Raw genomic sequence first — 11,470 nt, 5'->3', positions numbered from 1 at the left:
CAGGCATTGCCCCTGCAGCTCCCATTGGAGCACGTAGGAGCCGGAGTGGGGCCATGCTGCGGCTTCTGGGAGCCGCATGTTGTGGCCCTGTGCCCCAGCTGGCAGTGTTGTGCGGCACTTGACCCAGTGCCCCAGCTGGAGCGCTGCCGAGCTGTGTGGTCCGGCCGCCGATCCAACGCCCCGGCCAGAGTGGGGCCGAGCCGGATGGTGCGGCTCACGAGCTGGCTTAAAATGGCTCGTGGGCCGGATGCGGCCCACAGGCCCTAGTTTGGCCACCCCTGAATTAGGCCCTTACTCATGTGCTATAGTACTTTTTTCCATAAGAGTTCTCAGTGGGACTACTCATGGAGTAAGGTGCTACTCAGTGTCAGACTATCAGACTCCTGCTTTTAGGGACTCCTGAAACTACATCAATATTTGTAAAAGCTTGCAGCAAGTTAGGAAAAAAGTTAGAAGTTTGATGGGGAAGAAGGGTAGTCAGAGGGTCATATATCCTCCTAAACCCATCAGTAATACCATACATTGAGTACTTTTAAACATAAGTACTTTTGTCACATGATAAATGAAACAACTTTTATTATAAAAATATACTTTATTTAAAGTCTATACATGTCTTGTACCAAGACTTAGCTAATTTATTGATGTTTAGCTTCAATGACAATATGTACACCTGAAAATGTGTGAACTATTTAAATTGCAGTTTGACATACTGTAGTAAATACAGAAACTGATTTATGCACTACCCCTGAAATCCACTCTTCCTGGTATGTGAAACCCACATACACACATTATGCCTTATGTAATATTTCAACTGTGTAGGTTAACAGTGTAAAATAAATAATTGGCAAAGCCATTCAAAACTAGTTTTCTTTGTTAATAATTTACTATTACTGTAAATGTCATAAAACCTTTATAAATTATTTTGTTCCATCTTTGCAAACAACATGTAGCTTTAATTCTGAAAATTGCCTGTCACAGATTAAAACTCAACAACTATTTCCTGGCCAAATCCTACATTTAAGAATTTTTAAGTAGCTTTGTACTTTATTGGAATCTCTCCTGAAGCAGTGAATAAACTCATAGTCACTCATCAAATTTGCTTCATTACTAATGGATAAACCAGCTGCTTCTGATGATCCCATTCCATTCAATGAATTGCTGATGATTCCCATTGATTGCATCTGTATTGAAAACAGAATATGTATGACTGTAACCTGTCAATGGATATAAATGTGCATAGAACCAAAATCCTCAAAATGCTAGTGTTGAAGCTAACAAAATCAGGGTTTATAAAACACCCATTAATGAAATCATCAGCTAATGTAGACTGCTCACCTCCAGGTTTTTTATGTAAGTACTGAAAAAAATTGTGCAAAGTTCTCTAGAGAAAGGAAATGCAATCCCAGCCTGCTACCCAGAGCCTACATAAGAGTCTAACTAGTCGGAAGTGGTTTCATATTGTTTCAAGAAATTCTGCCTCTGGAAGCAGAACTTTGGCAATGCTATCAAGGACATAACACCCTTTGAACATGGAGCAGGTAAAGGCCACTCTTCAGTATGGCTGCCCCATCTCAAGATAGTTCAGTGGATCAGTTTTCTTCAGACTCAGGACCGGCTCTAGGCACCAGCAAAACAAGCTGGTGCTTGGGGCGGCACATTTTTAGGGGCGGCATGGCCGGCGCCAGAATGCCGCCCCTAAAAATGTGCCCCGGCCTCCCTAGCTCACCTCCGCTGCTGCCGCTCGCATGCCACGGGACGCGAAACAGCTGATTCGCGCGCCGCTGCTCCCCCTCCCTCCCAGGTTTGAGAGCCTGGGAGGGAGGGGGAGATGCCGAGTGGCTGCAGCGTGCGCGCCGCTTCTCCCCCTCCCTCCTAGGCTTGAGAGCCTGGGGGGAGGAGGCAGGGCTGGGGATTTGGGGAAGGGGCAGAGCTGAGGCGGGGCCGAGGGTGGGGTAAGAAAAAAATGGGGGCGGCCAAAATTGTTTCTGCTTGGGGTGGCAAAAATCCTAGAGCCGGCCCTGTTCAGACTTGTAGCCTTATTTAACGAGCTTCATCTAGTAAGGTGCTAGGGCTTCTAGCAGGTGCTGAGCATCCCCAAGAGCTGTTAAAGTCAATGCAAAATGAGGGCCCTCACCACCTCTTAGAAGGACTGGCCGCCTAGCAAGATCAAGCCCAGACTCAGTGTAATATGGAAAAATACTGTCACATGACACTGTTTATGCAATAAGTAGTTTCAATTTGATATTGTTTCCTTCTTATACTTTACTATTTGTGAAACCTTGGTAGCACGTACAGAACAATATGGACAGAGCTGCCATTCCCTCAGAGAGCCTCCCATCCAAGAATTTCCCCAAAACAAGTTGTAGAAATGGGCCTGAGCTACAAACCTGGATACAAATATCCTGAACTTGGGCGAAGCTTGAATCTGTTTTTGAATTTTATGTTTGGCCCCAAATCTATGATGAACTAAACAAAAATCCGGATATTAAATGCCCCTGAATTCTGGGGAAGTTCTAATCCATATTCATAGCCAAACTGAAGATTGGGCTTCTCCGTTTATAGCTCTGTCCTGTGAGGTGCTGTTCAATTCTCTTCACTGGTGGCTGCATTTCAGCAGTGGATAAAATGACCCCTCTGCTGTATTGCTGAGTTGTATGTCCATTTCAATTTGTATCATCCTTGGTGAGATATTAAGGTTTTTTTTCTTATTTTGTAAGTGTTTAGTGGGATGTCTGCATGGGAATAAACATGTTAATTGTCAGAGACAAAGAAAATAGGCCTGATTCTTCATTCCTTGTTCAGTCACAGCTCCAGCTGAGTTTAGTGAGAGTTGTGAGTGCACATGGAATACAAGATCAGACCCACTATCTGGTAATAAAAAGTGAGAGAGCTGCAAATATAATCAGATGCCACAATGTACATTTATCAGAAGGCATTTGTCACAGGGCTTTAAAATACACCTCTACCCTGATATAATGCTGTCCCCGGCAGCCAAAAAATCTTACCGTGTTATATTGAACTTGCTTTGATCCACCAGAGTGTGCAGCCCTGCCCCCCCCCAGAGCACTGCTTTACCGCGTTATATCCGAATTCGTGTTATATTGAGGTAGAGGTGTAGTTATGTAAGTAGCTAGGGGTGGAATCCAGAAAGGGGCTTAGGTGTTGTGATACTCAGTGTTGCAATGCCTAACTTTTAGACCCCTAGCAAATCTCAGGAACAATTCCGTGATCCACAAAGCTGAGTTAAGTGCCCAGGCTTTCTATATAATGAATGGGGAGAGAAAGCCACCTAAGAATGAGATCCATAAAAGCCAGCATGCTAGGCAGGAAGCCGCCTAAGCTAGGGAGATGCTGACCTGCTAAGACCCTGCCCCTTTCTCCGAGATAGGTGCCTCGGTCCAGGATGCAGGAAGGTGTCTATCTCTGCTAGCTATCCATGAACAGGAACCCTTCCCTTGGCTTAGGCACCTATGTAGTTTCTTGCTGGAATGAGTTCAGTGCTGGCCTTGTGCCACACATAACAGCCAGAGAAGGAAATGGTGCTGGGGCCCACCTTTTAGTCCAGTACTCAGCTGAGATGTGGGAGAGACAGGTTCAACTCCCCTCTCTCTAGCAGGCATGGGAAAGATTGAAAGTGGGGTCTCCTACCTCTCAGGAGTATGCTCCAACCACTGAGCTATTGGATAGTCTGATGTGGGGCTCCCTCAGTCTCTCCTATTGAAGCTGTTCCACTGTGAACACCATGCTAGGGCTATATCTTTGTAACTGAGAGCAGAATTTGGCCTTGAGAACCCTTTGGTATTTCAGTATAACCGATATTAAAAAAAATTAGGTTGAAAATCTTGCCTTCTCTGTTACTTTCTCCATTCCAGTCTTCAGCTCATGCACCATATTGCTGATTTGCTTTGCTTTGCTCAGGCTGTCACTAGATAATTCTTGATGATGACCAATATTCTGGTCAAAGTGGGAAAGTGGTTCCTTCCAGGCTTGCAAGAGTCTCAGTATCAAATGAGTTAGTTCTTCTCTCTTGAAAACAAAATATGAAAGAACTTTCCTATTAGTGGCATCAAAGCATATGAACAGTGACGTTCTCATTGGGCATGGTATACTTAAACAGACAATGATACTTAAAATCTAGGCACACTTAAAATTTCTATGCATACAATTCATAACTAACTTTCAGATGTTTAGAAAATAACAGTTTCATGGGCTTCTCTCTAGTTGTACATTAGTATTGTCGGAGAATAACAGAGTTCTCACTTTTTGTTTGGGTACAGCAAGTCAGGTACTTTATTTTCTCTGCTTCCACAGTATGAACAAAAAACCAAAATGACTTTGCACATGCAACTTCTTCCCAAATTGCTTAGGATCTCATTCTGTAATCAAATTCTGCATCAAAGTGGTGGTACTTCCTTAAATAGTGCTACATTGATATCAAATGCTAAACTGCTGAGTTGTTAGATGGAAAAAAGTCTTAAGGGAAAACTTTCAAAAGTGCCAAAGGCCCAGATCCACAAAGGGACTCAGGAATTGCTATACTGAGCATTGCTGCTCTTAACTTTTAGGTGCCTAGGAAATCACAGGAACAACATTGAGGTGCACAAAGCCTGAGTTAGGTGCCTTTCTCCCTACACAATGAATGGGGAGAGATAGCTGCCTTAGGGCTCCTCTACATTGGGAACTTACATCAGCATAGCTACGTCTCTCGGGGAGTGAAAATCCACATCCATGAGAAATGTAGCTATGCCTTCCTAACCCTCAGTGTAAACAGCGCTAGGTCAATGGAAGAATTCTTCCATTGACCTAGCTACTGCCTCTCGGGGAGGTAGATTGCCTTCATCAATGGGAGAACCCCCCCCATTGGCATAGGTAGGGTCTATGAAGCACTACAGAGGCATAGCTGCAGCTGTTTCACTATTGAGGTATAAGTGTAGTCTGCAATCCACAAAAGCCAGCATGCTAGGTGGAGAACCACCTAAACTAGCCAATGGAGAGGCTAATGAGAAGGGTGTGTGTGATGAGCCTGGCCCCTCTCAGGAAGATAGGTGCCTATGCCCAGCCTGTGGGGAGGTGCCTATCTGTGCTTAACAATTTACAAAGGAAAACCCCTCGCCTGGAATCAGGCATCTTAGACGTCTAAGTAGTTTCTGGTGGGAATGAGTTAGGCACCTGCCTCACTCCACACAAAACAGCCAGAGGAGGAGTTGCTGGTTCCTACTGTCTAACTTTTAGCCCAGTGGTTGGAGCATTCCTTTCGGATGAGGAAGATACAGCTTCAGTTCCCCCCCTCTATCTGAGTGGGAGAAGGGATGTGAACAGGAGGCTTCCACCTCTGCACATTCTAACCACTGAGCTATGGGGTAGTTTGATGTGGGGGCTCACTCAATCTCTCCTTTTGAAGTTCTTCCACTGTGGCTAACTAATGAAAGAGTGATTGGAGTAGGGGGACTAGATTCTGGGTCTCCCACCTTGCATGTAGGTGCCTTAATCTCTAGATTACAGAGTCTTTCTCTGTGGCCCAGTTACATTTCCACTGTGGATAAATAAATAGCCGTTGGGCCAGAGAGCAAGAGAGCATGAGAATGACTCTGGTTCAGTGCTTAGGGCACTACCTGAAAGGTGGAACAGTTTTAACAGGAGAGATTGAGGGAGCCCAACATCAGAATATCTTGTAAATCAGTGGTTAGAGCTCTCCCCTGAGAGGTGGGAGACCCTCCTGGTCAAATTTTTTACTGCCTCTCAGGCAGAGTGGGGGAGAATTGAAGCTGGGTCTCCCACATCCCAGGTGAATGCAGCTATCCATTGGGCTAAAAGTTGGAAGGTTGGAAACACCTCCACTGGTGAGATTTTTTAAGTGGACCCAATGCAGTAGGCGGCCTCTGAGCACACCTTAGGTGGCCAAATGCCTATGTGTCCCCTGGTTCATGGAGTGCTCCAGAGCTTATGCAGGAGACGGGCATCCAGAGGCCTAGAGAGTCAGCAGTGCACATGCTCAGAGGCAGGAACTTCTCTACCTAGGGAATTTTTACACTGAAAAACATAGGCACCAAGTGAGTATAGGCATCCTATAGGGTTTGGCGGGAGTTTTGTGGATTCCAGTGGAGTCAAAACTGGGATTTAGGCACCTAAATACCTCTGGGTCTGGGGCTATGTGACTTAGGAGCCTAAGTCCCTTAGCTGCTTTTGAAAATATTATCCTTCTTGTCAGCTGTATGTATTCTGAGCCAATCTGTTTTCACTTGCAAAGAGAGAAAAATCACAGGAAGAGCATTTCCCCATTATTTTAACCATCAAAACCAAAGAGAAAAGTTGCTAAATAACACCTTCATAAATTTCTTTTTCTTTTCTCCCATTTTTTCTTTTTATCCATCCGCTTTTTACAATATTTTTCACACCTGTCTTTGTGTCCTTGGCTTTTCAATGTCTGCTTTTCGTCACTATTTTTAAAATACTGATTACTTTTCTTAGCTTTGAGCTCCTACAGTTTCTTTGCTTGATTTCTGTTCCTCACTATATTTTTTCCTCTTTGAAACATTTCTGTTTACAAATATTTTCTTCTCTCCCCCCCACCATGGTTTTCTCATAATGGCTTTCTAAGTTTTACAATGGCACTGATTAATCAAATTTATTTGTAGAGTTCACAGCTACTTCCTAGATTTGTCTTTCCTTGTGCCAGAGTAAATTAAAGGGAAAATGTATCCCTCTCTGTCCTTTGGGATGTCTGACCTTTGTTTAAGTATTGCAGTGCTGTTTTTATAACTAATGAATGTGAATTAATCTTATAGAGCCCCACAAACATTATTTCTTACAATATAGAAGGAAATTGGGATTAATTGTGGGATCTCAAATCCATCAGCTACCCTGCTTACACTCTGCAAATATGTAGGATGCAAGAACTTTAAAGAGGAAGCATCAGCTATAACTGAGGCTATGATTTTGTCACAGAGGTTGCGGAAGCCACGGAATCCGTGACTTCCAAAGACCTCTGTGACTTAAGCCCCGGTGGCTGGGAGCTGCAGGGTTCCACCACCTCCTGCAGCGGCAGGGAGCTGTAAGATACCCCCACCACCTGAGGCAGTAGGCCCCCAAGCTCCCAGCTGCCATGGGCAGTGGGGGTACCCCACAATTCCCAGCCAGCGCAGGGATACTCCACAGCTCCCCAGCCACCACCATGCAGGGGGACCCCAGAGCTCTGAGTCCCCATGGGTAGTGGGGCCTTGGAGCTCCCAGCCACCCCACAGCTGCCCAGTCCCTTCCCATTTTATCATGGATATTTTTAGTAAAAGTCAGGGACAGATCAGGGGTTTCCATGAATTTTTCTTTATTGCCCCTGACCTGTCCCTGACACTTACTAAAAATATCCATGACAAAATCTTAGCCTTAGCTATAACATTCCAAGAGTACAAAATCCCCCTGGCTGGGACTATGCTGAGAATTTGCCTATTAGTCACGTGGGCTCCCTACTAGCAGGTGCTGAGCGTTTTCAACTTCCTCTGAAGCCCGTGGGAGTGCAGGGTCCGTAGCACTTTGCAGGATCGGGCCTGCCTCTTCAGTGACAATGTTCCTTCCTTAGATAATAACTGGAATCTGGCACAGCTCAGTTTGACAAACTGTCCCCTTGAGTTTCCCCATACAAATAGCAACCGTATCTGACATCACTGCATGCCATATCAACTCCAGTGCACGCTAATAGGGCCTTACCGGTATTTTTTGGACATACTCCTTGCCATTAGGCGTTAGCATCCTGGAGGTGTGGCATTTACCTGTCCATTTGCCCAACTCGTTTCCATTGGGTAGAAAGTTTTTTTCCTAAAGGGAAGAAAAAGAACCCAACACATCAGATGTTGTAAAACTGTAGTTGGTAACTTTGGTGGTTTTCAATAGCCATTTTGTCACCTTGTATATTTCCTTTTACCAAACCCCCACATTACAATCAAAACACGGACATGCAGCGGGAAAACTTGTGAGCAGAGCTAGCCCATGGAGCTACTATGTCACACGTGGTGTGAGTAAATGAATACGGCGCATCTGACAGTGCCAAGACTTTCTTGCTGCTCCCGTAGATGATCAGCGATACAGAACGGAGACAGCAAGCAACAGACCGACCGCATACCCAGCCCCGGGCTTTAACTGTCGGGAGGAGAGAGGAAGCCAGATGCTTTGGCAAACATGCCCCGAGGTCAGAGATCGCTGCGTGCCCAGTTCAGGTGGGCAGCAGAGGCGATCCCTAGGAGAACAGGGGAGCCTGTGGCGTGGCAGGACGGGGCACTCACCAAGTCCAAGTAGAGCGCCGTGGAGAGGCTGTGTAGCCTGTCCGAGTGCTGGATCACCCGGTCGAAAAGATCAGACACGGACAAGAAGCGGCAGCTCGAGTCTCCCTGCCGGGCACAAATTGCCACGAAAACGGCTCCTGGCGGCTTCCCCAGCAGCCAGAGCAGGGCGCACAGGCAGGCGTAACCTGGGAAGAGCGGATGGATCAAGACCAGCCCGCTACCCTGCAGGCAACGCTGGGGCGCAGACTGGCGAGGGGTCAGGGGCAGCTGCTTACCTTTGCGCGCGGCGCCCATGGTGCAGGCGGGAGCGGCGGGCAGACGCTGGTCGGGTTGCTCTGGGATGCTCCTGGCTCCCCTATATATGCGCGCGCGGAGATGGGCACAAGGGTGAGCTAAGGCCACGCGGGTGCGTGCGGGGCGGCTGCTGTTCGTCATTGCTGGGTTCCTCAGCGCGTGCCGCCGGGTTTGCGCGGCCCGCGGCGGGATTAGCAAATGGCGCGGAGCGGGGCCCTGGCTCCGAGGAACGCCGCAGCTCTGAGCGCGCTCCCCTGAGGCGGGGAGTGTTAACCCCGAGACAGTAACTAGGGGGAGCGAGGAAACACTCCGCGTGGGTATTGGATATTTCACACCAGCACACACAGACTGTGTGCCCCAATAAACGGCCAGGGCACTGATTTTTCCTCTGCCTCACCAGTTTTAAACCAGTCACTCCACTGACTCCAGTGTGGAATTAGGCCTGATCTATAGTGGCACAAGACAGAGAATAGGTCCTTTGTATATAGTACCTACATGGGGGGTGCACACTATGGCCTTGGCCTCCATCAACGCTACTCTGGGCAGCTCAGAGAACCACCGCTGGCAAGTTGGTGATTCCCCAGCTACCCCTGGCTGGCACAGAAGCAGCCATACTAACCCCATAACATCCCCCTCTCCCAAACACAACCCCAGGGTTGGCCTTTGGGAAAACGGCACCCTGGGCAAACTTGTATTTTGGCACCCTGGCACTTGCAAGCGCCACGCCTCCATCGCCTGTGGCCCCTGCGGGCTCCCTTGGCTCCTCTCCCCCCCATCACCCACGGGAAGGGCTGCACAGGCAGGATCCCCTGGCCACTGACTACTCTGCCACAGGAAGGGGGAACCCAGGAGCTGGCTCTCTGGCTCCACGGGGACAAGCCCTGCTGCCTGCACCTCCCCACCAGACTTGCAACTCGGGGTGGTATTGCCCACCCTCTGGCTGGCTGGCCAGGTGCTCCAGCCCTGGGCTCACCTGCACTCACCCCGCTCTGGCAGCCCAGGCCCACCAGCTTGCACAACTTGGATGGTTCTGACCAAAGTGCCCTGGGCGGTTGGCAGGTTGCCCATGTCGCCTGCCCCTAAGGACAGCTCTGAACACCCCCATCATGGTGTATGATGCTTAAAGCAGTGGCAGAAGAAGATATTTTTAGCAGCAGCATTTTGGATTGATAGGACCAGGGGAGGTCAGAGAAACGAAGTTTGCAATAGTCAAGACGAGATAATTAAGGCATGAATTTTGCAGCAGGGAGAGTGAAGGATGGTAAAAGGCAAAAATTAGGTGTGTAAAAGAGAGGAAAAATCTGAGGAGGCCTCAAAGACATTTTCAGTTCATAATGAAAGAGAAAACATCAGACAAAAATTCTCTATGCTTACTGAAGGCAGAGGGAAATACTCAGCAGGATCAATGAAGGGGACAATGCCTGGTATCTATACTGTGGGAGCACTTGGCAGGGTAAATGTACTTGTTTCACTGTTCATTTGTTTCAGTTCTGTGGTCTGCATTACAATATCAGGGATCCTGTTATTAGGATCTAGGCATTATGGTCCTGATTCAGCAAAGCTGTTCAGCCCCTGCTGAGGTCCATTCTTATCCAGCAAAGCACCTAGGCACAGATCATTATGCCTGTTTTTCCTCCAAATTTTCTAATCTAGAACTTCATAATATTTTGGCCCAATCCTGCAAACATGTACACAAGTGAGTACTTCAGCATGTGAGTAATCCTATAATTCGTTTATGTAAGTTTGCTAAATCGGACCTTAGGCCCAGGTCCACATAGGTATTTAGGCTTCTAACACCCATTTGGGGATGGACTTTAGGTGGTGGTATGTTCAGCATCTACAGAGTCTCTCTCTCTCTCTCTCTCTCTCTTTCTCTTTCTCTTTCTCTGACTCAATGACTGTTCCACTGTGCATAAATACTTAAATAGTTGAGGGGATGACTGGGAGAGAGAGGGTCAGTCAACAGCCTGCTGCAGGAGTGGTGGAAGCTTCCTAAAAATGGGGGGCCCACCAGCACCTGAACCATAGCCCCACCCTACACCATCTTCTCCCCGATTCCCTGCCCTCACACTGCTTCTTCCGCTGAGGTCTTGCCCGTTCTTCCTCTTCCTCCCAAAAATCCTGTTTCCCCCTTGCTCCTCTTTACCCCCCCCCCCAGTCGCTCACCCTTATGGCCAGTAAAAAGTGGGTGTTATGGCCCCCTGACTCTCCCTGTTCCAGTGCCCCTGGCCTGGTGGTTATGGCACTCACCTGGGATGTAAGACACCTTGGGTCCAGTCCCCCTACTCCAGTCATTCTTTTGTTATTTAGCCAGAATGGAACAGCTTCAACAGGAGAGATTGAAGGACCCTCACATCAGAATATCCCATGGCTCAGTGGTTAGAATGCTCGCTTAAGATTTGAACAGGGGTCTCCCACCTCATTTCTCCTCCTCTGGGTCTCCTGCATCCCAGGTTAGTGCTCTAACTACTGGGCTAAAAGTTACAAAGTGGACTCCCTCTCTGGCCTTTTTGTGTGGAGGGAGGCAGGTATTTAACTGATTCTCACAAGAAATGCCTTAGGTGCCTAAGGTATCCGACTCCAGGAGAGGGGCTCCTGTTTGTGGATTACTGAGCAGAACTCGGTGCCTCCCTGTAGCCTGGATTTAGTGCCTATCTCTGAGAGAGGGGTGGAGCTTAGCACACACCTCTTCTCCCACAGGCTAGCTTAGGTGGCTTCGCGCCCACCCTGTTTACTTTTGTGGATTGCATTTTAGGTGCTTATCTCTCCCCAGCCATTGTATAGGAGCCAAGGCACCTACCTCAGCTTTGTGAATCTGAGGGCATGGCTACATTTGCAGATATAGAGCGCTGTGAGTTAAACCAGCCCTTGGAGAGTGCAGCAGGGAAAGCCCTGCAGTGTGT

General features: G+C 47.7%; 1 protein-coding gene across 1 annotated transcript; it reads right to left on the bottom strand.

Annotated features, from left to right (window-relative positions):
- Positions 1 to 577: 577 nt before the first annotated feature.
- Positions 578 to 8,583, bottom strand: LOC128830619 (prolactin-like). The gene is made up of 5 exons (XM_054016487.1): positions 8,549 to 8,583; positions 8,274 to 8,458; positions 7,702 to 7,809; positions 3,847 to 4,026; positions 578 to 1,181 (listed from the first exon to the last, which is right to left on the bottom strand). The coding sequence occupies exons 1-5, from the start codon at positions 8,565 to 8,567 to the stop codon at positions 987 to 989; spliced, it is 687 nt and encodes a 228-aa protein (XP_053872462.1). The 5' UTR covers positions 8,568 to 8,583; the 3' UTR covers positions 578 to 986.
- Positions 8,584 to 11,470: the final 2,887 nt, after the last annotated feature.

This window comes from Malaclemys terrapin, chromosome 1 (genome assembly GCF_027887155.1).
Source record: "Malaclemys terrapin pileata isolate rMalTer1 chromosome 1, rMalTer1.hap1, whole genome shotgun sequence".
In the NCBI taxonomy this organism is placed as follows: domain Eukaryota; kingdom Metazoa; phylum Chordata; order Testudines; family Emydidae; genus Malaclemys; species Malaclemys terrapin.
This window is presented reverse-complemented; position numbering and strand designations above follow the sequence as displayed.